We start from the raw sequence: 26897 nt of genomic DNA on the forward strand, positions 1-26897 counted from the left end.
CAACATTAAAGAATTTAAGAAGCTCCTAAGCTGTAAATAATGAAAAAAAGTATGTTTAGTTATTTTAAATTTAATAGATAATTGTTCAAAAAAAGCCACGTTTTGGTCAATATATAGATCTAGAAAAGATTGAGTCCACGAGCTTAGCCACTGAGTATAATCGATATCTTGGACCAAAGGTAGAAAGGAGAAATTGCATAGAATTGGGCTCATCAATAAAAACTGTTTTCTAAATTGAAACCAAATTCTCAGTGTGTCTGACAACCAAATTATCAGTTAACTTGGAAGGCAAAAAAGGCAAAAGATGCTCCAAGTATCAAAATGGTTCTACAGTGATACAACTGGGACTGGAACAGGACAAGCTGGCAAGCTTGTGGAAAACCCCATTTGGAAGACAGGTTGTGTGCTTAGTTCAGCCTGGACAAAGCCCTTGACATCTGGAGAAGCCTGAGGGGGCAAGTTTCGTTGGCAAGACACTGAAGTGGCTGATTAAAAAGGAATCAGTTGTGGGTGTCCACTGAACAACAAATCTCTCTGAAAACCAACAAGAACCTTCCTTGAGTGGTAACCACTTACCTTTCAAGCACCAAAGCCTGGTGAACTTTATAAATGTTAAATTCTGTGCACAGTATAAGAATTGCCTGCAACCAGTGAACTTGAAGGAGTGAGAAGTGAGAATGGACTGTGAATTAAAGAACTTTTCTGAACTTACACACACGCACTTAGAATTAGAAGGGGGTTAAGTTAGATTGGTTAAATCAATAGTTAAAGTGTGATTCTGTTTTCTTGTTTAAAGATAATTAAAAGCAACTTTTGTTTAAATAACCATTTGTCTTGGTGAATATCTATTGCTGTGCTGGGTGTTGGGGTCCTCTGGGCTCATAACAGGATCATGTGTTTTGGTTTCTGGCAAGGAGTATATCACACCTTGTGTTAGTTCTTAATATGACTTGCCTTCTCGCCCCTTCATTGGAGTGAGTGGTCAATGGATTTAATGGTGACTTTTCCCAATCCACGTCGTGGTTTTTGCTTCCCTTGTTGCTAGAAGAGCCATTTTGCTGAGCTGGAAAGATGCTGTCCCTCCCACTCTAACTCAATGGCTGTCAGATCTCGGTCTTTAGACAAAAATAGGTGTTCTACTACTGCAGTGGATCTTTCTTTCAAAACTTGTAAATTAATTATTTTGGTGTTTTCCCCCATGACCCCAAAGTTATTATTCTCTCCCCCCCCCCCACCACCATTTAATAACATGGGCTCATATGTACCTTGTTATTTGATTTAATTTACTTTATTATTATGTACCTATGTATTTTGCATTTGTTAAAACCAAAAGGTAGGAAGATTCACCGATTCCCTGAGGCACTCATCTTATGTTTTTACAGAGCTGCTGTGTTCCAGGAAATTATTCCCAATTTCCCGGGATGCAGTCTGCGGAAAATGATCGGAACGGGAATAGTGACTCATTCCTGTTCTGACATTTCACCTCCTTGACCCCTAGTTATTTTCATGGATCACCCGCAGTCTAAAGTTAACTGCAGGCGATCGGTGAACAACAGGTTAAAGAATAGGATGTCCCGGCCTCCTTAAATACCACACCAGGTATTCTGTCTGAACTCGTGGTGCAATCTGGTTATTTAGTGTTTTGGTCGTTCTTGTGTGAACGGCCACTCCCGGAAGGTAGGGAGACACTTCAGACCAGCAAAATCATTCAAGTTCTATGTAAAAAAAATATAACTGACAACTGACTGCCAGTCCAAAATTTCCCACCGATTTCACCTTCACTCGGATTTGTTTATCATGCCTAGGTTACTCCCAATCACGGCCACAATCCTCACAATGTCAACACTGTCGCATCTGTCAACACTGGCTCAAGTCCAAATGTGTTTTCCCAATATTATTTCCTTATTACTCTTCCAGTTGAGATCAATTAAGACCACAACCAAGGAGCATCCCATCGAGTTTGCCCTGCCATTCAGTCATGAGCTGATCCATTTCCCCACTCAACCCCACTGCCCGGCCTTCTTCCCCTAACCTTGGATGTCCTGGTTAAACGAGAATCTATCAATCTCTGCCTTAAGTACACCCAACGACCCGGCCTCCACAACCTCTTCTGGCTGAAGAAATTCCTCTGCTCCTCTATTCTCAGGGAACGTCCTTCAGACCTTTCCAAGGTCTTTAAGCACATTTAATTTTTAAAAATTTAGTCATAGAACTTGGTAACGGGCTTTCAGCCCACGAGTCTGTGGTACGTTTCAAATGGAGGGAGGAAGGCAGAGCCCAGTCAGACACAGGGAGAATGTACAAATGCCTTACCGACAGCGTGGGATTCGAACTCATGTCGCTGCGCTGTATCAGTGTCACACTAACCATGCCACTCTCAAAATCAGGGGAGATTGGCCTTTCTGCCTTAACCTCTTCAAATGAGAGAGTGCACCTCTCTCCCACAAACGTGCCAAAGTTTAAGCCTAAAGGTGAACATAAGCGCCAGGTGCTTTTACATTAATTCTGGGGGAAGAAGTGACTTTGAATCAGGACGGTGAGGCAGAAAAATGTTGTTTGCATAGTGCCAGAGACTGAGAAACACATCTGCTGCAGGGCAGCTTCAGCTGCATCAATAACAAACATCCATGGTATCAATTGTGCCCGAATTGAGAAAACCAAACTCACCGAAAATTCGGAACGCATAGTGAGACTTTATCTCAGGAGTGGCAGAATCACTGAAGACACTGAACAAGTCTAGGAAGTCCTCGAAGGACATGCTGCCGTCCTTTTCAAGTGAAGTTGAAAACACTCGACAGATTCTCTCTCGGAAAGGATTGGCCTGTCATCAGGGAACAAGACCTTATTTAAAAACAAACCATTGCAACCTACCCCTGGCTCATTTGGGCCATTGCTGGGAATGTCTAGACGGGCGTTAGAATCACCCAGCCAGAGGGCCAAGTGTTGGGAGATGGGATTAGAATGGATGGATGCCAACTGGTCAGCACCAGATGTGATGGGACAAGTGGCCTGTTTCCATGCTGCCGGCCAAGCAGGAGTCTGAATGATGTTGCCATGTGTTCAGACCCGTCAGGCCAGACCACAAATGTCAGACCCTCGTTTCACCTCTGGAGAAGCTACACCGTCAATGGGAAGGTTCAGGCACCAGGCCTGTGGGGAGCAGGGGTCAAGCTGGGTGAATGGGGTGCTCGGGTCCTGAGCCGGGGAGGGGTGAGTAGAGGTATGTTCCTGGTTGTTGATCTTGGGGGTGAGGTGGGGGGGGGGGGGGGGTGGATTTCTCAGACTCTGAGCCTCGGGGGTGGTGGGGGGGGGAGGGGTTGGGGGAGGGCAGAGTGCCTGGGAATGGATGGGTAGTGGCGCCAAGTCGAGCTGGGGGCCGCAGCCCACCCCTCGAGTCCAGGAAGATCACTGCAGAATCCCGTTATCAGGGACACACAGCTTCCTCCCGTCACATCTCACTCTTCAACATGAAACCGTTGAGTCGCTCAGACCTTCCAACTCCCCGAGCGAACGATTCCCTCACTGACCCTACCTCAGGGTAGCAACACTTCAGCTCTCTACCCACTTACCTTTAATTCCGGCATCTGACAGATACGCTCCATCGGAACTCTGGTATTTTGGAAGTCGTGTAGATCATTTGAAAGCAGCTGTTTGAAGAGTTGGTAAGCACTTTTGGATAAAATAAATTGTTGGACATTAATATTTTAAACATCTTTGGAACATTACATAAAGCCCTGCCATTTTTAGCTGTGGATTCCAGTCCAGTAATTCATTACAACAACTTTCCTGAAAATCTGGGCAAGGAGACGATGCCTAAATAGGTTGAACTTCCAGCAGTGGCTGGTGAGGAAATCATCTCCGCCCTTCTCTCCCGTAACATTAACCCCTTGTGGGATGCAAATCCACAAGTTCCAAGTTCTGTCAGTTGTCACTATCAGTGCAGTGCTCAGACTTGGATCAAGTCAGCAAGTGGCGACCCGACTGCTAAGGCACTGACAACCACCCCCCCCACCCCATCGACGCGATCTAGCGGGATTGTTGTCTGAAGAGGGCGTGCAAAATCATTGAGGACCCCTTCCACCCCGCACACAGCATCTTTCAGCTGCTCCACCAGCTTCTTTCCACGGCCAGTGAGAATGGTGATCGACCAAAGGAACTGCTCTCACTGACCACCGGAGACTAGTATTCACGAAACAGTATTTATTTGTACAGATGAATACTTGTCCTGCATGTGTACTGTTTGACGTGCCTTCTGTCTAGTTGTACGTCTATGTTTTGTACTGAGGACCGGAGAACGCTGTTTCGTCGGGTTGTACTTGTACAATCAGATAACAATAAACTTGAGTTGATTTTCCTGGGCATTAGTCACTCTGCCAGCTTAGTCAGGATCAGCCCGAGAGTGTGGCAGTGACTCTCTCCCACAGCCCCGTGTCGGTCCCCACACTGATCCCACTGCCCCACTCTCTCCCCACAGCCCTGTGTCAGTCCCCACACTGATCCCACTGCCCCGCTCTCTCCCCACAGCCCCATGTCGGTCCCCACAATGATCCCACTGCCCCGCTCTCTCCCCACAGCCCCATGTTGGTCCCCACACTGATCCCTCTGCCCCACTCTCTCCCCACAGTCCCGTGTCGGTCCCCACACTGATCCCTCTGCCCCACTCTCTCCCCACAGTCCCGTGTCGGTCCCCACACTGATCCCACTGCCCCGCTCTCTCCCCACAGCCCCGTGTCGGTCCCCACACTGATCCCACTGCCCCGCTCTCTCCCCACAGCCCCGTGTCGGTCCCCACACTGATCCCACTGCCCCGCTCTCTCCCCACAGCCCCATGTCGGTCCCCACACTGATTTCACTGCCCCGCTCTCTCCCCACAGCCCCGTGTCAATCCCCACAGATTCCACTGCCCCACTCTCTCCCCACAGCCCCATGTCGGTCCCCACACTTATCCCACTGCCCCGCTCTCTCCCCACAACCCCGTGTCGGTCCCCACAATGATCTGTACTTATAAATAGAAAGTTTACAGGTACACTACAGAATCCCATTTAGTTTGCTAAGTATAAAATATGGTGTTCACACAACGTCCACACCACATAACGCCCAATTTCGCAGAACTTATCGTGGACATTAAGGGGTGTGCATCTGAACTTTGAATATCAGTGAGATTTGTCTCCCCACCTCCGCATGGACCTTTGATAACAAATCCACACACTACCTGTGCTCCAAGGACCAGAGGTTGAGAAGTCGTGGATTGGACCACTGGGGTTCTGGGTCGAAGAGGCACATTTGGATCACACTTCTAGCTACAAACCCAGGAGCCACAGAAACCCCACTCTGGAGAAAAATAAATGATCCCAACTTACTGCAGAATATCTTGCTTTGTTAGAAACGTCAACTCCTGAAACAAAAGAACAAACATTACACTCCAGCGACACAACAGGTGACAAAGCCCACCCTGGCATCAGACAAGCAACACTGAATCAGCGGTGAATGCTCCAGGGTTTTGTTACAAAGGGGAGAACCCGGGGATGCCCCATCACTTCAGTTCCCTATCCCATCCCAGTTTGCCTGTAGCCTCCTACAACCAGGCCAATCAAGCCCAGAACCTCATCTACTGTCACACGCCTCAAACCATAGAACAATTATACCGGCCACCTCAGCCCCACTAGTCTGTGGTGAACCATTTTTTCCTCTCTTGTCCCATTGATCTGCATCCAGTCCATCTCCCATCCATGAACCTGTCCACATTTCCCATAAATGTTAAAATTGGAGGGAGTCACATGATGGAGTAGAGGCTGGTCGAATGGATCCAGCCCTCTCCAGAGAAAAGAAAAAAACTGTGAATAAACATAAAATACAGGAAAAGATAAAGTTACAGAGAAGAGACAGAAGATGGGACCCAAAAGCGAAATAGTAAGAATAACAGGGAAAAGGGAAGAAGGAAAATCACTGGAGAAGAAAGAAGGCCTTACCTGCACGTCGGAGCAGAGAGCCACCGTGGAGAGGAGAGGCCAATCTCCGATGTTGGTGAGTCCCCAGAGGAGCGGTGTCCTCCCGACCGGTGGACTTCAAATATGGCTCTCAGAGCCAAGAAGAGGTGCGCAAGTAAAAAAGGTTAACGCCGAAGGGAGGGGGACTCAGCTGAGGAGCGGCCAACTGAGAGATGCCCAGTATCGGGGCGTTCAGTTGGGGGAAGTAAAGAAGAAAGAAGAAGAGTGGTGAGATAGAGAATGAAGGGCTAAAAGAGGGTGAGCGGCAACGCAGCGACCGACAGGGGGACGACTTGCGGCAGGAGACCCAACAACAGGAGACACAGCAGCTGTAGGCCCAGCAAGGATACAGAAGCAACTCACCAGAGAGGGATGAAGATACAAAGATACAGACACAGGAGGAAGAAGACCAAGAATTTCAAAGGAAAGAAGGTGGTAAAATAGAAGGATAAAGCCTTTTTCAAAGAACAAGTGAGGTCATTAAAAGAATGGCTATCATTATAATTTAGTTCAATCAAAAGAAAAATGAAAAGAGCTGAAGACAGAATGCAAAGCTTAGAGTTGGTCACGACTGAAATAGGGAAAAGAGGAGAAAATGTGGAGGAACGAGAAGCTGGCGTAGAAATGGAGATAAATGATTTAAGAGGGAAGTTGGAAGAGAGTGAAAAAAAATTAAAGAGACACAAGATATATTGTCACAAAAAATTGACGTATTGTAAAACTACAGTAAGCGAAACAACATAAAAATAGTGGGCCTAGAAGGAGGGAAAGAAGGGTCAGGAATGAAGGTATTTATAAAAGGATGGATCCCGAAGGTGCTGGGAACGACAGACTCACATGAAGAAATAGAAATCGAAAGGGCGCATAGAGCACTAGTACCGAAACCGCCACCACATCAAAAACCGAGATCCATATTGGTAAAATTTCTAAGATACACGACAAGAGAAAACATACTGGAGCAGGCAAGAAAGGTTAGAGAAGACAATAAGCCGTTGGAATATAAGGGACAAAAAATATTTTTTTACCCAGACATAAGTTTCGAACTTTTAAAGAAGAGGAAGGAATTCAACACGGCGAAAACAATCTTATGGAAGGGTATAACTTTATATTAAGACATCCAGCAGTACTCAAAGTATTCATTCCTGGGGAATGGAATAGACTGTTCTTGGACCCAAAGAAAGCCCAAGAATTTGCTGAACATTTGCAGGACAGGAGAAGAGAGGAGGAGGAGTGACTGGCAAGAAAATATACAAAAATATAAAGTAAATATAATGTATATATATTTACTTTAAATATAAAGTAAATATAATGTATATATAAAGATTTAAAGATGGATAAGATAAGGGGAGGGGAAAAAAGAGAGAATTTTGTTATATGTATAGGAAAATAGTGTTCTCTGGGGGGGGGACTGGGGGGGGAGAATAAGGGTCACTGCGAAATTGGTTGATGCTTGCGAGTAAGTTCGCAAACCGAATGGAAAGGGGAGTTGTGGTTGCCATCAAGGGACAAGGGGCAATCCAAGGAGCGGAGGTTCATTTGGGGTTAAAGGGTTATTGCTTGTGGAGATTGTTGGGGTATTTCATGTCTTAAATGCATTGTCATATATTGAGATTAAAAAGGAAAGCTTAAAAAACAGTAATGGAAAAAAGGGATGGAGGTGGTGAAGAGGCGGGAAAGAGTGAAAATAAAGATATAAGATGGCCACGTTGGACTATAAGACTATAAACATTAATGGAATATATAACCAAGTTTAAGTGTATCCCATTGGGAAAAAAAATCACATATAATTTAAAAGACAAAGTTACAATGTTTGAAAAACCTGGGAACCATATATGGAACATAACAGAAAGAGCAGGCCTTGGACCACCACCACCTAAAATGATGAGATGATAAACACGATCAGATTTAATGTGAATAAGTAGATGATATGTCCTTTTTGTCAGTATTCATTTTGTAAAAGATATTGTTTTATTGTATCTTATATGTCCAATATTTACTGTTTTTGGAGGGGGTGGGAAGGGGGAAGGGAGGGATGGGGGGAAAAAAGAGAAAATGTCACTGTGAATATTTAAAGAGATGCATCTGTAAATATATTGGTTGATATGGTTCATAGTGCGATAAATAAAGAATTACAACAAAAAATGTTAAAATTGATTCACCACTTCATCTGGAAGCTCGTTCCACACACCCATCGCTCTCTGTGTGAAGAAGTTTCCCTCGAACTTTTCCCCTTTCACCCTTAACCCACGTCCTATGGTTTGTATCTCACCCACCCTCAGTGGAAAAAGCCGACCTACATTTACTGTCTATCCCCCTTGTAATTTTAAACACCTCCATCAAATCGCCCCTCATTCTTCTATGTTCCATCTCCCAGCACTGTCTACCTTATTGATATATTTCCTGCAGTTAGGTGACCAAAACTGCACACAATCCTCCAAATTTGGCCTCACTAATATCTTATACAACTTTACCATACCCTCTCTCCCCACCAGCCCTTCCCTTTAATTCAAAACACTCTTGCTTTCTTGAAGAAATGTCCCAGTCCAAGACATTGACTGTTCTTTTTACTCTCGTGGATGCTGTTCGACCCAATGAACTCCTCCAGCAGTTTGCCTGTTTCACTACCTTCCAGCAGTCTCCCATGTGCCCGCACTTGCTTTCCTGTTGCCCCACTTCTGATGGAAGTGCGGTTGATGTTAAGTGGAAACACTGGTCCTTTCTCCACAGCTGTTACCTTCCAGTTGTGTATTTCCAGTAATTTTGGGCTGATTTCAATTCAGTTTCAAGAGGAATAGAGTACAAGAGCAGGGATGTGATGTGGAGGTTTTGTCAGGCCCTGGTGAGACCTCACAGGTACTATTGGGAGCCGTCTTGGGCTCCTCATTACGAAAGGGTGTGTTGATGTTGGAGAGGGTTCACGAGAATGATTCCAGGAATGAAAGTGAATCATATGAGGAGTGTTTGACGGCTCTAGGACTGTATTCGTTGGAATTTAGGAGAATGAGGGGGGGATCTCATTGAAACATTTTGTTAAAAGGCGTGGATAGAGTAGATGTAGAAAGGTTGTTTTCCAGGGTGGAAGAGTCTAGGATGAGAGGGCACAACTTCAGGATGGAAGGGCACCCGCTTTAAGCAGAGATGTGGAAGGGAGGTGAATCTATGGAATTTGTTACCACAGGTGGTTGTGGAGGCTGGGTTATTGGGTGTATTTAAGGCAGAGATTGTTTAGCTTGGGCATCAAAAGTTATAAAGAGAAGGCCGGGCAGTGGGGCTGAGAGGGAAAAATGGATCAGCTCATGATTGAATGTCAGGACAGACTCAATGGGCGGAATGGCCTATTTCTGCTGCTATGTCTCATGGTGTTACTTTGGATTGCAGCATCTGCTTTTAGAGAGCGGCTTGTTTATCTCCCTCGGTACCTGTGACATTTCCCCAAGGGCATTTGGTGCCTGGGGCAACAAGATGCCACGTCCCCCCTTTCGTTCTCTGGAATTACTTACGACTGGTGATCATTCTCTTGGGCAGAGATGGTGACAGGGCCTAACCTTGACCTTGGGATGATGAGATCTGATACATCAACAGAGGAAGGGTGGCCTCCAGTCTTGTAAGTGATGAAGGAGTTGCAATAAAACATTTTCCCTCCCTTTTAGCTCGAGGCACGTCTGCACCTACATTTTTAACAACGTCAGACTGAGGTCACAGGCAGTCTCTCTCTCACCTGATACTCCGAAAGCTGCTCCTTGGAGAGGTGGCTGGCAGATGTCCCCATCTTCCCATCAAATGGACAGGTTCACCCAGATCCCCAAGAATTCCCTGTGGCGTTCTGCAAACTTTTGTTAACGAAAATCAGGACCTGCACGGAAGGAAACAGATTAAACCATCTGACGGTAAAGCACGAAAGTCTGCAGATACCGTGGTTGAAGTTAAAACACAACGCTGGAGAAACTCAGCAGGTCAGACAGTGTCCTTTATATAGCAAAGACACATAACCAACGTTTCTGGCTCAAGGTAAAAAATCACCCGACAGAACTGCAAAGGCGAGTCAGACGGCTCCCACACCAGATGGCTGGCGGAGACTCCAACCAGGCTAAGGTTCAGGCAGGTTTTCAGTACAGGGTTTAATTATGTGGAACTAACGGAGATCAGATGGAGCTGGGAGGTGATCTCCCTGCATCAGCTGAGACACAGGAAAGCACAGCAGGACTAATAGAGGGCTAAGGCAAAGGGCTAATAGAGTATTTTCCACCCCCCACCCCCTTGGACTACTCACTCATGGCTGACCTTATACCCAAATGCATCCACACCCTCTGATCCCCTGCACCCCTCTAATTTGCACCCCAGTGTCTGTCACTCAGCCGTGAGCGTCCTCAGGGGCTCCACCACCCTCAGGCTCACTGAATTCCAGAAATATGGAGCGGGTTTTCTCCACGACCTTTTCCTGAGACGGTGCCAAAGACTCCATACCTGTCAATTGTGCCTCAGAATGTCAGAACGAACATCCTCATTCTCAACTCCAGAGAGTGTCAGCAAACGAGGCAGCCCCCACACTTACACGAGGCGGCAATCAGGTCAGAGAGCAAGGTCACATAAACCAAGTTTAACGTTCACCTTTGGCACCTTCTCAGGCGTGGATCAAACCTGAAGCAGATGATAACAAGGCACCAGAAACTCCAAACAGAAGATATCCACAGTCAGAGAGAAGACATTCCTCCACGTAGACAGAGGATATTCAGACATTAACTGGAAGGGAAGGGAAACTAACGGTTCTAATGCACACACAAGCTCATATATTATTAACCCAATCCATTATGACCTGGCATCTTGTTACAGAGAATGCAGCCTCCAGCTGAGAGAGACTGACTGTGGATCTGCCTGATGTGAGCTGAGGTGGCAATTCTGTTCCTTCACTGACCCCCAAGGGTAAGGGGGGGGGGGGGGGAGGGTGTGACCTGCAGAAACACCCTGGACAAAATCTGCTTCCAGAGACCCCCCCCCCCCCCCGCCATCCCATCCCATAGCGTGCCCACAGTACATCCCTGCATCAAACATTTAGTGTAATGATAAAAACACACTGCAAGAATGGAGTCTATTCACCCCATCGACCAGTCCTGGCACAAAATGGATCTCTAGCTTTCTCAATTCGTGGCCCTGCTCATGCAGAAATGATTCAACTCCAGGGAGGGTTTTCCATCGAACACCCTTCCAGCAGTGAACCCCAGACCCTGTCTTCCTCAGAGTAAAACATCCACTCATCTATGGTTCTGTTCCTTCAGTAACAGCCATTCTGCAGTGAGAGACCTCCCCTAACTCCTCCCCTCAACCCTCCTCCCCAATCCCAGTGGTCCTTACCCATTAACCTCCCAGCAACCTACTCCACAGATGCTCCTACCCCTCCCTCGAGTCCTCACCCCCCCCTCTCTCTCTCTCTCTCCTTCACCCCCCCCCACCCTCTCTCTCTCTCTCTCCTTCACCCCCCCCACCCCTTTACCCTGGGCCTCTCTCCTCATCCCAGCCCCCCTTCTAGCCCCTTTCCCCTCCCCCCCCCTCCCTCTCCCTTCATCCTGGGCCTTTCTCCTCTCCCTTCATCCTGGGCCTTTCTCCTCTCCCTTCATCCTGGGCCTTTCTCCTCTCCCTTCATCCTGGGCCTTTCTCCTCACCCTTTCCCTCTCCTCCCCTCCCCCCCTTTCTCTCCCCTCTCTGCCCCCCCACCTCCCCATTCTCTCCCCTCCCCCCCACCTCCCCATTCTCTCCCCTTCCCCCACCCTCTCCCCATTCTCTCCCCTCCCCCCCCACCTCCCCCCATTCCCCCCCACTCTCCCTCCCCCCCCACCACCTCCCCCACTCTCCCTCCCCCCCCACCACCTCCCCCACTCTCCCTCCCCCCCACCACCTCCCCCACTCTCCCTCCCCCCCCACCACCTCCCCCACTCTCCCTCCCCCCCCCACCACCTCCCCCACTCTCCCTCCCCCCCCCACCACCTCCCCCACTCTCCCTCCCCCCCACCACCTCCCCCACTCTCCCTCCCCCCCCCACCACCTCCCCCACTCTCCCTCCCCCCCCCACCACCTCCCCCACCCCCCAAATTCCCTCCCCTCTGTCCGGGAGACTCGCCTCATCGCCTCCGAGGCGGAAGGTGCGGAGATAAAGTTCAACCAGCGCAGAAACTTTGGAAACTTCGGTCCCCGCCCCAGGAAGTGGGGAGCGGCCGCGCTGCCGAACCTGGCTCCAGGGGGCCACCTGCCGGCCTCGGCGGGAGCTGCAGCCGCGCCGGGAAGACGGACTGGAGCCACGGGGAATGGGGCCGCGGGGACCAGACGCTGGAATCGAGCCCAGGGGCCGAGCGGCGTGTGTGGCAGAGGAGAATGGAGGAGGGTCCGTGTCTGGTTCATGCATTTCCCCCCTTTGGCGACTCTTGTGGGTCTGGGAAGCCTTTCTTTAGGAGTTGTCCTCAACTTTTATTCCACTCACATCCAACCTCAGAGCACCAAAGGTCACCCTTAAAATGAGTGGGAAAAGGTTGAGAACCACTGGGATTGATATTCTGTGTTGGCCTAGAATCCTTTAGGAGTTGTGACTCTCTACAGCAGGCAACAGGCCATTCGACCCTTCTAATCTGTGCCAAAACCTCCTTCGTCTCGTCCCTCTGACCTGCACTTTTCCAGACCCCTCCCATCCAATATATTCTTAAAACCCAAGAGTGAGCCCACAGTTACCTGTCCTCCAAACAAGATTCAATTTTAAAATTTAAATTATTGTCATAAACTCAAGATGTGAGTTTAGGGGGGAAACATCCTCAAACAGAGGGTGGTGGGGGTGTGGAATGAGCTGAAGTGGAGAATGCTGGGCTCAATTTTAACACTGAAGAGGAATTTGGACAGGTGCATGGATGGGAGGGGTGTGGAGGGCTAGGGACTGGGTGCAAGTCAGTGGGACAAGGCAAAAAAAACGGTTCAGCACAGAGTAGAAGGGCTGAATGGCCTGTTTCTGTGCTGTAATGTTCTACAGACAAAATCATTCCTTTGATTTTCCCTGTGAAGACAGAGAGTCATTGTTAAAACAAGAAAGAGAAACACACGATAGTCCCTTCAGAGACCCCAAGTTGTCGCTGATCCCACCACCCCTTTTAAGCTCAACATAAACTAATGCAACAGTGAATGGTTTCCCTGAAGCTAATGCCAGGTACAATGAGGAGATATTGGGGCAGGGGGTTAATGATTGGCTGCCTTAAAGGAGGAAAGTGAAGCAGAGGCTGGAGAGGGAATTTTAGACCTTGACCTGAGGGATTCACTGCTGGAGTCTGGGGATGAGAACTGCAAAGGACTGAGGCCAGCAGTTCAGGAGCGCGCCATTCAGTTTGTTCTACCAACATCAATTTTCAAAAGGTTTGTTTCCTCAATATAAATTGGGGATTATGATAGAGAACTTCAAGGTGAACTCAAAGATAATTTCAGATTTGCTGGATCACGTAGGAAACATTAATTTTAATAAATTTAGCATGTTTAATTGGATAATGACGCTGACTCATTTGTGTTAGTTCAACCGACCTAAAAATGTTTTGCCGCTGATTTTCTTTTGTACTCAGCATCTGATGCCTCTTGTGTCAGTGTCCAACAATAGTCGGCTAGTGTTGATGGATTCCAGTTGCCCTGATACTGCTTTCCCATGGTCGCAATGTCCTGGTGAAACCTTTCACCGTGTTTGTCACTGACGGCACCGAGATCAGCCGGGAAGGAGGCCAAGTGCGAATGCAAAAAAATGAATTTTCATGGTTTTGTCTGTTTGAAACATGTTGTTGATCAGCTGGATGTAGTTTGGTGCTCTGTATTTGCCAAGAAAATTCTCAACATCTCTAAATGCCTTCCATGCATGACCAAGCAGAAGACAACATTTACATGGCGCCTGCACTTGGACTGACCAAAACACCTTGCTTTGTGGGCAATATACTTATAGATTTAAAATATGACAGGAAATCACAAAAATAGGTTATATTTAGAAAACAGTGCATGATAGGAAATTTTAAAGTGATTTTCGTGATTAGCAACCCAAAATCCATAAAGTACATCAGGAGTGTTCAGGAAGCAAAAACTTTGTTGTCCAGTGTGTGATAGTACAGATTCTATCACCAATGTGTCTAGGTACAGATGGTCGTGTAGGATGACAGTGATTGGCTGAGAGTGTAGCCACACCTACTGGCAGGTCTTAAAGGATCGCTCCTAGCCAGACCAGGTCATTCTGGACTGGTCGACCTACTGTGATATGCTCCAGTCTTTTAGTTAATAAAAGCCTTGGTTTGGATCAACAAGTCTTTGGTTCTTTCGACGCGCATTACACGGTGTAATCAGAGGTAGGGAGAAAACTCGAGGAGCAGACAGCGACAGCAGAGAGCGAGCGTTACCCTGTCAATAAAGACCACGTTGCTCATCAGCCCTTCTCCCCTCATGAGAAACTGTTGGGTAAAAGGGCCAGAGCAGGTCTGCTGGGCATTTCGTTTCCAATTTCCAGTGTTTTTAGTTATAAGGAAGGACAAAGTGGAACCAAGGGCTGGTGAAGGTCAGCACCTTCCACAAACTGGTTAAGAAGTATTTACAGGTGAATTGATTGGCAAGAGTTGAGAGAATGCGCCGCCTGGCGGCCAGGACGCAGAACCACAGCGTTATTTAAAATGAGGACATCGAACAGAGCAGTACAGACCCTTCGGCCCATGAGGTTGAGTTGACCCATATATTCCTGCAAAAAACAAGCATTAAACCCACCCTACCCTCTTTTTATTCCATCCATGTGTCCGTCTAAGAGTCTCTTAAACACCCCTAATGTTTCAGTCTCCACCACCATCCCTGATAACGCATTCCAGGTCCCTACAACTCTCTGTTTAAAAAACATCCCTGACGTCTCCCCTAAACTTCCTTCCTTTCACTTGGTACAGATTTCCCCTGGTGTTTATGGTCATATACACAAATGCACCCAAATTCTTGCTAGCTGCAGCTAGACAGGTACACTCTTCAGTGGTTAAGAACAACACCAGCAGCTCAAAGCACCGTGATTGACAGCAGATCTGGCATTCATTTCAAGAGGAATACAAGAGCAGGGATGTGATGTTGAGGCTTCTCATTTAAGAGAGGATTGGAGCAGGTTCAGAGGAACTTATGAAAATGAGCGAGGATCTCATTGAAACATTTCAAATGTTTGAAAAGCACAGAAAGGTTGTTTGCCATGGCTTAGGTCAAGAGGGCACAACTTCAGGATTGAAGGGCATCCGCTAAGAACAGAGATGCAGAGGAATTTCTTCATCCAGAGGGTGGTAAATCTGTGGAATTTGTTACCACAGGTGGTTGTGGAAACCAGGTCATTGGTAGATTGACAGGTTCTTGATTAGTCAAGGCATGAAAGGTTTTGGGGAGAAGGTCGGGCAATGGGGCTGAGTGGGAGAACAGATCAGCTCATGGGATAAATAACCTATTTCTGCTCCTACATCTAATAAGCATGTTTGAAAAGCCTTCAGGTAACAACCAGAGCTGTGAAAATCACCATTGAAATATTATTTTCACCAAAGTGAATCCACTCAGTTTTAGGATTGTTTACTAATAAAAGTCACACCGCACAGGCTGCATCCAGCAGTCTTTTCATTGAAGAAGGTTGCACAATTTTCAGTCCCAAAGCCTTTTTGAAGGTTTGTCCCAATGGTAAGCATTGTTTTCTGGAGTGAGAGGCATTTGCTCCCTCCAAAAGATTAAGGGTTCCCATATGACTTTGACAGATGTGGGAGAGGAGGGTCTTCAGTTCAGGGGCAGCCTCGCTATTTCTGCACTGATTTGGGAGAAATGTTCAGGGGGAAGCAGGTACCGGTCGATGATCTGCAACGCCGACTCCTCCGTCAGAATCTCGAAGTCCCGGGCCGTTTTGACAGGCAGGAACCCGGCCAGTTCGCAAACTGCGACGTTGAAGGCCGATTCGTCCTTCACTCCGAAGCAGGATGTGCGCGGCCACAGGATGAGGCGCACCCCGTCCCGCGAGTCGGCATCCGGGGCTCGCGGTCCCAGCTGGCAGCCGCGGGTCACCAGCAGGTTGTGGGCGAGGGAGCGGCGCAGCAGCAAGTCGCTGACAGCCAGCAGCGTGTCCGCCGCCCCCGCCCCGTCCGACCCATCCGAGAAGAGCACCAGGCCCTGGGTGAAGTGGTCGCGCAGTTGGTGGACTCGGGCCCCGGCCCCGGCCTGGCCAAGTGGTTGGGTGGGCGCCCACTCCACCTCCAGCCGGTGCTGCAGGTAGAAGCCATGCAGGTGCAGGTGGTTGACAGAGGCGAAGGCGCCCAGGCTGTTGAAACCCACCCGGAAGGCGGGGTCTGAGCTCAGGAAGACCAGATCCAGGGCCCAGAGCAGCGAGGCCCGGGTCAGGGCTTGTGGCAGCAGGCGCTCGGGCTCGGGGAGCAGCAAGACGTGGCCGTACTGCAGAGGGCTGACGTTGATGATCAGCAGGGCCTCGCCTTCCCTCCCGTTCGGGGCCCCGGGCTCCCGCCCGCTCCGGCGCAGGGTGAAGAGGAGCTCCCGGCGCGGGACTCGGCCGAAGTTGAACCGCTGCGGGTCGAAGGGCTGCCGGACGCTGAGGATCTCCTGAGGCCGGCGGCGCTCGGTGGCCCGCCGGACGTTGAGCTGGGCCAGGAGGCGCCGGGGTCCCGGCAGCTCCCGGCTCGGCAGCTCGGGCCCCCACAGCCGGTACCGGAAGCAACCGGCCTCCATGCGCCGGGCCCAGGCCGAGCGCAGCGCCGCGTCCAGGCGCGACCGCGGCCTCGGCCCGTCCCAGCGGATGCCGCTCCGGAATAGGTCGCGGTCCGTGTAGACGAAGGCTGGCTCGGGCCCCGGGCTTTCCTGCGGCCCCTGCCCGCGTTCAGCGGCCCCGTCCGCCGGTCCGCGGCCGTGTTGGGTGGGCGCAGCCATCTTGACACGTCACCTCCAAGCCCCCACTGTTTCCATGGTTACCACGGCTGCCCGACGTGCCGCCTGACCCTCTTCCAGGCACAGAAAATAAATCAATGGAATTGTTTAACTTCAGAAACAGAACAGACCTTCATGACATTACAAAGTATCTCAAGTATCGGAGGGACTGGGCTCAGACTGGGAGTTCGCACCTTCGCTCTGTCTGCGCCAGTGACAAGGATCTCCCAGCGGCCGACTGGAGGGCGCGTCGAAAGAACCAAACACGTGTTGATCCAAACCAAGGCTTTTATTAACTAAGAGACTGGAGCGTATCACGTCCAGAATGACCTGGTCTGGCTAGGAGCCATCCTTTAAGACCTGCCAGTAGGTGTGGCCACACTCTCAGCCAATCACAGTCATCCTGCACGACCATCGGTACCTAGACACATGGGTGATAGAATCTGTCCTATCAGTTCCATGCCCCACATCCCCGTGCTCATACGTCTGTCCATGATCGGACAGCCAGGCGTTGTAAGGTAAAAACATCATGAGCTGTTACTCCTTAGTACTGGGTGACTCCTTCTCCGGTCCCATCTCATGATGTTTTTACCTTACAGCGTCTGGTTCAGGCCAGACAGCCCGGCTTTTGAGCCCTTTGTCCTCTGCCCAGTTCCACCTCGACCCAGGTGTTAACTTGTCCTCCATTTGGGGGACAAATCAAATGGCAGAAGAGACACTTCTGCATCAAATGCAGCGTGCATGGCCATGGGCACGGCATTAACGTCGACTTCCCTGCTTTCCGTTAAACTTCCCCCTCCACCTTCTTAGTACTCAGTTTCCTTTCCTCTCGCGTGCACTCCCTCTCTCTGTCTCCTTTCACAGAGACAAAATCAACTCACACCTCTCCTCTTATCAAATCCAAGTAACACCTTTTGTTGGTCTAGTCTCTCGCCCTCCCATTCTTGCCCCTTTCTCTCCCCAGTCTCCGTAATCATGACGAAGACCTGCCAGCGGCTATACTTTGTGAGGTGTTTGAGGAGATTGGTTATGCCACCGAAGCCACTTGAAGACTTCTACAGGTGTACCGTGGAGAGCATTCTAGCTGGTTGATCACAGGCACCAGACTTCACTCCATCAAGGTGTCTTAAAAAAGCAGCCTCTATCCTCAAAGATTCTCATCCCCCAGGCCATGCCCCCTTCACTCTGCTACCATCGGGAAAAATGTACAGGAGACTGAAGACGAGAACCCAGTGGCACAAGGATGGATTCTTTCCCTCTGCTATCAGATTCCTGAATGAGCAATGAACCAAAGACACAGCCTCACTTTGTCTTTTTCTTTTTTCAAATCAATTTTATGGTCACCTGATTGTATAAGTACAACCCAACGAAACATTGTTCTCCGGTCCTTGGTGCAAAACACACAGACACACAACCAAGCATGCAGACAAACAAACAAACATGTGCAGGACAAGTATTCATCTAAACAAATAAATAAATATGAGAGTCTTGGATGGTTTAGTGTGAGCAGTTCCTTGGTTTATATAAATGTTTGCACCGTGAAGCTGCCACAAAACAACAAATTTTGTGGCTTGTTATAAAATCAGTCTATTTGCAGATGACGTCATAGTATACATAACAGAACCATAAATATCAATAAAAGAATTACATAAGAAATTGAAGGAATATGGAGAAGTGTCGGGGTACAAGATCAACACAAATAAAAGTGAAGCGATGCCAATGAATAATGTGGATTTCCCAAAGTTTAAGAAAGAATCACCATTTAGATGGCAAACAAAAGCAATCCGATACCTAGGTATTCAACTAGATAATAATCTAGGCCGGCTATACAAATTAAATTATCAGCCATTAATGAAAAAAATTACAAGATGACTTAAAACATTGGAAAGATTTACCACGAACACTGATAGGAAGGGTAAATTGCATTAAAATGAATATCTTCCCAAGAATACAATACCTATTCCAATCGTTACCAATTCACCTAACAGAGAAATTTTTCAAGGAGCTAAAGAAAATGATAAGGAAATTCTTATGGAAAGGGGGGAAACTGAGGATAGCGCTAGATAAATTAACAGAATGGCACAAACAAGGAGGCTTACAGCTACCAAACTTTAAGAATTATTATAGAGCAGCACAATTAAGATACCTATCACAAATTATCAACTACCAAAAATTAAAATTGATGCAAAATCAACTAATCCCCTTCACAATAGATAACCTTTCCTTTAGAGAAAGGGAGAGAAAAGGGATCAAAAGAATAGAAAATTGTTTTTCAGGAAATAACTTATTATCTTTTGAACAAATGAAGGACAAATATAGTATAACTCATGATACAATGTTTGCATACTACCAACTGAAAACCTACTTGAAGGACAAATTGGGAAACAGTCTGAGGTTACCAGAAGGAAGCAATTTTGAATATGTGATTACAGACACAATGATAATTTAAAAATTTGTAACAAACATGTACATCAAACTGCAAGAAAAGGAGAACGAGGAAACAAGCTGTAAACCTAAACAAAAATGGGAACAAGATCGAAACATAAAGATAAAGAATGAAACATGGAAGAAGCTATGCTCCGGAACTATGAGAAATACAATAAACACGAGGTTACGCATGATACAATATAATTGGTTACACAGGCTATATACCACGCCCCAAAAGTTAAATAAATGGGACCCAACAGTATCAGACAGATGTTTTCACTGTAAGACGGAAACGGCAACAACAGTACATGCAATTTGGGCATGTGAGAAAGTAGAAAAGTTTTGGGAAGATCTAAACCAGATATTAAATAAAATCACAAAAAGCAATATACCAAAAATTCCAGAGATCTTTCTTCTAAGTAATATAAGAAGTAAATAACTTGGACTCGATTTGGATGGAGCACAAAAAAGATTTATTATGATAGCCTTAGCAGTAGCAAAAAAATGTATAATGTCAACCTGGAAATTAGAAGATAGCCTGAGAATACAGCAATGGTACATAGAAATGATAAATGCATTCCATTGGAAAAAATAACATCTTCTCTCTTCTTCTTTGGCTTGGCTTCGCGGACGAAGATTTATGGAGGGGGTAAAAGTCCACGTCAGCTGCAGGCTCGTTTGTGGCTGACCAGTCCGATGCGGGACAGGCAGACACGGTTGCAGCGGCTGCAGGGGAAAATTGGTTGGTTGGGGTTGGGTGTTGGGTTTTTCCTCCTTTGCCTTTTGTCAGTGAGGTGGGCGAGGTCGGGAATTTAAGAAATAACATCACAGTATTCGAACAAATTTAGGAACCGTACAAGGAACACAAGAGAGAAGTCCTACCGCGGACCTCCACCCCCTAAAATGACAGGAGAAGAAGACGAAATGAACTGACCCGTTGTGTAAAAGTAGATGACACCATTTTCTTGTTTATTTTCATTGTGTGATGACCTTGTTTAATGTATCATATATGTTTAACGTTGAGTGGGTGGGGAGGGGGGTGAAGGAGGGAGGGAAGGGAGGGGGGAAAGGGGAGAAAATGACACTGTGTATATTCAAGAGGGAAATGTTTGTGTGTATTTTGGTCAGTATGGTTCATAGTGTGAAAAATTTAAAAAAATTTGTGGCTTGTTTATATCAATAAATTCTGATTCTTTAATTCAGACACCTGCCTGCTTTTTGCTTATACCTTGAAGAAGGACTCAGGCCCGAAACATGGGTAATATATTTTTAACCTCCTGTGGATGCTGCGAGACCGGCTGAGTCCCTCCAGCATTTCTCTGTGTTTTCACAACTCGAAGAATGTTTGGTTTATGTGCTTTCAATGTAACTTTTATTTTGTTACAGTACCGGCCAATCTAAATTAAAATTAAACACAAAAGTCCACAGACATCCTGGTTGAAGTAAAAACGCAATGCTGGGGAAACTCAGCTGGTCAAACAGTGTCCTTTATACAGCAAAGATAAGCTCATATAAGCAATGTTTTGGACTTCATCAAGGTTCTAAAGTCTCACTCTCATTGCTGACATGCCTGTCCACAGCCCCATGTACTGTCACACCTAATATTCCATCTGGGCACTCTCCAATCGGATAGCATTAACACTGACTTCTCTAGCTTCTGCTCGCCCCACTGCCCCATTCTCCCTCTCTTCCCCATCCTTCTTATCTTCTTTCCTCCAGCTCTCCACCCCAATTCCCTCTTCCATCACAGAACCAATCCCTCCTCCCCCACCCTGTTTGCTGGTGTGCCCTCCCTCATCCTGCCTGTGGGACCCTGTCCTCTCCCTGCCCCACAAGTTAGTGAGTGCGCGTTTGTCCTTGCTGTATAAAGGACACTGCTTGACTTGCTGTGTCCGAACCACGCTGGAGTGGGGGGGGGGTCAATGGGAGAGGTGCAGGCAGTAGTGCTGGGGCTCGATTGGCTGACAGGCAACCAATTAGAATCGGCGCAGCGGCGCGATGTAACTAATTAACGTTACGCAACTTCGGCCACCAATGAACAAGCGCGGAGCTTGTATCAATCAGATGGAGAGTCTGGTCGCCGTGGTTACGAGGCCACCAGCTGTTGCAACTCCGCTGTCAGGTGAGCGGCCCGGGTCCGGTGAATCGGGTGGGGGCTCCGTCGACTGGGGTTGGGGGTGGGTTTGGGGGTGGGTTTGGGGTTTGGGGGCATGGGGTGGGGGGGGTTTGGGGGTGGGTTTGGGGGCATGGGGTGGGGGGGGTGGGGTTGGGGGCATGGGGTGGGGTTGGGGGGGGTTTGGGGGGCTGGGGCTCCGTGGCTCCGTGGGCAGGGTTTTGAGGGGGAGGGGGGCTCCGTGTGGCCTGTGGCGGTGGAGGGTTCCTTCGCTTCCCCGTTGGATCCTGGTGCAGCCCCGGTGCTGTAACGACCGGAATGTTCCTGCCTCACGGTGACTGATTTAATCGGTTCCCCCCGTTACCGAGTAATTTTTTGGGGAAAAACTATGTCAAAAAGTTTGGATTTTTTAACGCTCTAGAAGTGGAAAATACAGCTGGGGAGATGTTTAAATTAGACTTGATCTCACGGGTGCATTTGAGCGGCTTGGGCTGTTCTTCCCAATTTAACTCTAAATAAATAAAGAAAATTTCAGACCTATTCAGTGGGTGTGCGAGGGTGAACAGAGCGAGGAATGCGGGCAACTTGATTCAGGAAGGGGGGAAAAGTTCGAGGTCAGTGGAGCAAAGTGTTTGGGGACTTTGTCGAGGATTGGGACCATGGAGGGATTTTTGAGAAGCCTGAACCAACAGGGCTGATGGCTCAACAGGGACGTGGTGTGAATTAGCCTAGGAATAGCAGTGTTTTGAAAACACCTTCAGCTTGTAATGTCAGGCGAAGGGGGTGAGCTAGCAATTTAATTCGGGCCAGAGAACTGCACCGTATTTGGGTGGCGGGGTGAAGTGGTGTTGAACGTTGTGATTTTTTTGTTTTTGGAGATCAGTTACTCAAACTGCAATATCAATTAGATTTGGGGGAAAAATACAAAATGTTAAAAATCTTAAAGCAATATTCTGAATATTTACCAAATACCTGGATGGGAAAAGGATAAATGAATGTTTCAGAAGCAAGAATTGCTGTGGGTCAGCCAAGTCCTTTGGCAATAAGTACAAGTTGAATGGGATCAGCTCTTGCACCCATGCATCAAGTTGGCTAATATCTCATGGTCCAAATCTCATGGGGAAACTAACACAGATGTGAAGGGCACTGAATGGCCAGGGATAGCTTGGTTGATAGGATAGTTAAGAAGGTCTATGGGATGCTGGGCTTCATTAATAGGGGGATTAAATTCAGGAGTCTAGAGGTCAGTTGCAACTCTATAAATCTTGAGTGAGACCACACTGGTGGTATTGTGTTCCATTCTGATCACCTCATTACAGGAAGGATGTGGAAGCCATGGAGAGGATGCAGAGGAGATTTACCAGGATGTTGCCTGGATTGGAAAATAGCAGAGTGGGGACTTTATCCTTTGGAGCAAAGGATGAGAAGAGTCTTAATAGAGGTCTATAAGATTCTGAAAGGTACAGATAAGGTGAATGGCCAGTGACTTTTTCCCAGGGTGGGAGTAGCAAACACCAGAGGACATGTGCAAAGTGAAGGGAGGGAAGTTTAGGGGACTCATCAGGGTTAAGTTTTTTTCCCACTGTAGTGGGTGCCTGGAATGCATTGCCGGGGATGATGGTGGAGGTTGGAACATTAGGGGCATTTAAGAGATTCTTAGACTGACACATGGATGAAAGAAAAATTGAGAGCTACGGGGTAAGGAGGGTTTAGTGCATTTTTGGTAGGAATATACAAGAATCGAGGGCTTGAACTATGCTGTAGTGTCGATGTTTCCCTAAGTGGAGAACCTTTCGATGTGGGGCTTGATTGGTGAATATTAAATGGGCAAAAGTTAGACTTGAGAGTTCAAACTGGGTGAGATCTATGTAATCTGTGCTGTTTAATTTGTCAGAGGATATTTGTGCTTAACCTCAGTCACTACATCTTACAGAATGAATGCACCTGGAAGCAGGAGTGACTCTGAGGAAGATTCAGCTGAGGAGGAAGTAGGAAATAAAGATGTGAGTGCATCTGAGGAGTCAGAGAATGAAGCGAAAGCATGTCCAAATAAAGTGAACACGCTGAGAAGAGGGATGACAACCCGCGGGTTGCTGACCTGCATTCAGCAGCAGAAAGAATTGGCGGATGAAGGCGGACTTCACAAACAGGAACTCATCGTACCCAGACGGAGGAGCAAAGAGAAGATCATCAAAGAGGAACTGGTCAAGAAGAAAAAGAAGAGGCGACGGTAAAGATTTGACTTTGTAGTTTTCTAGCACAGTTGGAATGAATTTCCCACACTGACAAGTGAATGTTGTGGCCATAGACCAGTAAGTGTACTACAGGATCACTTGCTCATGCCATCCAGTGAAGCTGGTGAACCCTCCAGTTAATAACCACAAAACCTCAGTAGTACTCTCTCACAGAACCGACCAAATCTCCAATACATTATTGCAGTCTATCCCCAGGAATGGCCTCAACTCTGTTGGGTCTGCCTAGGGGTCATGCTCTGGTCCTTGGATTAATGTTGTCTTATTTCAATTCCTATCTCTTTTTCAGATCTATTGGAGCTAATCTCACCAATTGCAAGTATGAAAGTGGTAAGTTCAGAATCCTGTTTATTATCATGAATATGTGTTACAAAAATTGTTGTTTTGTGGCAGCAGTATTCTGCATTTCAGGTGAAAAAGTGTTCCTTGGTTTTGCTAGCACTGAGTGCAAGGTTGTTGGAGTGATGCCACTAAATGAGCTGAACTACCGCCCTCCTGCATGCTTCCTCATTGATCGTGGTGTCATTGACATGCGTAGATGGGATTGATTTGTACCTATCCACACAGTCTGGGGTGTAGAGAAAGTAGAGCTGTGGGCTAAACACATATCCCTGCAGTGCGCCCATTGTAATTCTAATAGGATTGCAGTATAGGCAGGAAGGGGAGCCTTGGTCAGACCAGGATTTTCCTCCAGATTTTTAAGCTCTTCCTAAACACCAAAGCCTTTGACACTGTGAGCAGGAAAGGGCTTTGGCAAATACTAAAGCGCCTCGGATGCCCCCCCCAAGTTCCTCAACATGATTATCCAACTGCACGAAAACCAACAAGGTCGGGTCAGATACAGCAATGAGCTCTCCGAACCCTTCTCCATTGACAACAGCATGAAGCAAGGCTGCGTCCTCGCACCAACCCTCTTTACTATCTTCTTCAGCATGATGCTGAACCAAGCCATGAAAGACCTCAACAATGAAGACGCTGTTTACATCCGGTACCGCACGGATGGCAGTCTCTTCAATCTGAGGCGCCTGCAAGCTCACACCAAGACACAAGAGAAACTTGTCCGTGAACTACTCTTTGCAGACGATGCCGCTTTAGTTGCCCATTCAGAGCCAGCTCTTCAGCGCTTGACGTCCTGTTTTGCGGAAACTGCCAAAATGTTTGGCCTGGAAGTCAGCCTGAAGAAAACTGAGGTCCTCCATCAGCCAGCTCCCCACCATGACTACCAGCCCCCCCCCCCCCCCACACATCTCCATCAGGCACACAGAACTCAAAACGGTCAACCAGTTCACCTACCTCGGCTGCACCATTTCATCTGATGCAAGGATCGACAAAGAGATAGACAACAGACTCGCCAAGGCAAATAGCGCCTTTGGAAGACTACACAAAAGAGTCTGGAAAAACAATCACCTGAAGAAACACACAAAGATCAGCGTGTACAGAGCTATTGTCATACCCACGCTCCTGTTCGGCTCCGAATCATGGGTCCTCTACCGGCATCACCTACAGCTCCTAGAACGCTTCCATCAGCGCTGTCTCCACTCCATCCCCAACATTCATTGGAATGACTTCATCACCAACATCGAATTACTCGAGCTGGCAGAGTCCGCAAGCATCGAATCCACGCTGCTGAAGACCCAACTGCGCTGGGTGGGTCACGTCTCCAGAATGGAGGACCATCGCCTTCCCAAGATCGTGTTCTATGGCGAGCTCTCCACTGGCCACCGAGAGACAGAGGTGCACCAAAGAAGAGGTACAAGGACTGTTTAAAGAAATCTCTTGGTGCCTGCCACATTGATCACTGCCAGTGGGCTGATCTCACCTCCAACCGTGCATCTTGGCGCCTCACAGTTCGGCGGGCAGCAACCTCCTTTGAAGAAGACCGCAGAGCCCACCTCACTGACAACAGACAAAGGAGGAAAAACCCAACCCCAACCGCTGCAACTGTGCCTGCCTGTCCCGCATCGGACTTGTCAGTCACCAACGAGCCTGCAGCAGACGTGGACATACCCCTCCATAAATCTTCATCCGCAAAGCCAAATCAAAAAAGAAAAGAAGAAACACTGAGTGCATTCCTTGGGCATAACCCCTCATCTTGTTTGACGGTGTTTGTTTTCCTTGGTGTTTTAACTTTGCTCCATTTTGCAGTTCCTACTCTATTTATGGCACCTCTAAAGTCCAAACACAAGGCATCTCTGGCAAGGAATCACAAATATTTGCTAATCTCTCCACACCCATCCATTACCACCCCAAAGATTATGATCAGATAAAATGTACAGCTCATGTTTCCTGGCACTAAACACAAAAGTCTGCAGATGTTGTAATTCTGGGAAAAACAGAAATGCTGGAGGGCCCAGAGGAGGTAAAAATATATGACTGACATTTTAGGACAGAGCCCTTCTTCAAGAATGCATAAAAAGCAGACAGGTGCATGAGTTACAGGAAAGGGCAAGTGGAGGAGTACAGACCAACAGACAACAGGTGTTGGTTGGATATAGTGAGGAGGACAGGAGAGAGGAAAGTTGAGAACTGATGGGGGGTGAGTTTGACTCTGAATGCAGAGCTGGAGACAGAGGGAGAGACAGGGTTGCAGGAAAGAAGGGGGGGGGGTGGTTTAACAGAAACCAGAGAAATCGGTTAATACCATCAGATGGAGGGTGCCCAGTCAGAAAAAGAGGTGTTGTTCCTCTTTGCGGGTGGTCTCCTTCTGGTACGTGTCAGCAAGGGATTGAGTCGGGCAATTGAAATGGACAGGTGGGCTCCGTTTCAGAGGTGGAGAAATGTATAATTTCATAGAAACACACAAAGATCAGCGTGTACAGAGCCATTGAAACACAGACATAGAAACATAGAAGATAGGAGCAGGAGTAGGTCATTCAACCCTTCAAGCCTGCTCCGCCATTCAACGAGATCATGGCTGATCTTAAAGTTCAGTACCCCGTCCCCGCCTTCTCTCCGTAACCTTTAATACCCTTATACTGAAGAAATAGATCTAATTCCCTCTTAAATAGATTTAATGAACCTGCCTCTACTGCCTTCTGTGGCAATAAATTCCACAGATTCACCACCCTCTAGGTAAAGAAATTCCTCCTCATCTCGGTCCAAGACGTAGGCGTTTTGGTCGTCCAGACTCTGTATGACCATTTTGCCCTACTATTCTGCTTTGATAGTTTAATCCACTTACTCAGCAGGGCA

The 26897-nt window shown here is 47.7% G+C and overlaps 3 protein-coding genes across 18 annotated transcripts in view; 1 reads left to right on the forward strand and 2 right to left on the reverse strand.

Annotated features, from left to right (window-relative positions):
- The window catches only part of LOC138745434 (calcium and integrin-binding protein 1-like), an 82317-nt gene that overhangs the window by 4283 nt on the left and 51137 nt on the right, over positions 1-26897 (reverse strand). Inside the window, exons 1-5 of one of the 3 annotated variants that reach the window (XM_069902462.1) lie at positions 12100-12203; positions 9706-9840; positions 5361-5395; positions 3570-3669; positions 2668-2821 (exon numbers count right to left, since the gene is read on the reverse strand). In XM_069902462.1, the coding sequence (XP_069758563.1) occupies positions 2668-2821; positions 3570-3669; positions 5361-5395; positions 9706-9756 (340 nt within the window). In that variant the 5' untranslated portion in view covers positions 9757-9840; positions 12100-12203. Of the gene's footprint in view, positions 1-2667; positions 2822-3569; positions 3670-5360; positions 5396-9705; positions 9841-12099; positions 12205-26897 lie in introns of those variants that run through there. The other 2 variants (XM_069902464.1, XM_069902463.1) reach the window with 2 other exon arrangements.
- gdpgp1 (GDP-D-glucose phosphorylase 1) lies at positions 15548-16952 on the reverse strand. Its single transcript, XM_069904527.1, has one exon. The coding sequence runs from the start codon at positions 16914-16916 to the stop codon at positions 15762-15764; it is 1155 nt and encodes a 384-aa protein (XP_069760628.1). The 5' UTR covers positions 16917-16952; the 3' UTR covers positions 15548-15761.
- LOC138745431 (tubulin polyglutamylase TTLL13-like) overlaps positions 21382-26897 on the forward strand; it is a 47713-nt gene continuing 42197 nt past the window's right edge. For 11 of the 14 annotated variants that reach the window (XM_069902438.1, XM_069902442.1, XM_069902444.1 and 8 more), the window contains exons 1-3: positions 21382-21462; positions 23387-23683; positions 23995-24035. In XM_069902438.1, the coding sequence (XP_069758539.1) occupies positions 23388-23683; positions 23995-24035 (337 nt within the window). In that variant the 5' untranslated portion in view covers positions 21382-21462; position 23387. Of the gene's footprint in view, positions 21518-21686; positions 21788-23386; positions 23684-23994; positions 24036-26897 lie in introns of those variants that run through there. The other 3 variants (XM_069902440.1, XM_069902441.1, XM_069902439.1) reach the window with 3 other exon arrangements.

Source organism: Narcine bancroftii, chromosome 11 (assembly GCF_036971445.1).
Source record: "Narcine bancroftii isolate sNarBan1 chromosome 11, sNarBan1.hap1, whole genome shotgun sequence".
In the NCBI taxonomy this organism is placed as follows: domain Eukaryota; kingdom Metazoa; phylum Chordata; class Chondrichthyes; order Torpediniformes; family Narcinidae; genus Narcine; species Narcine bancroftii.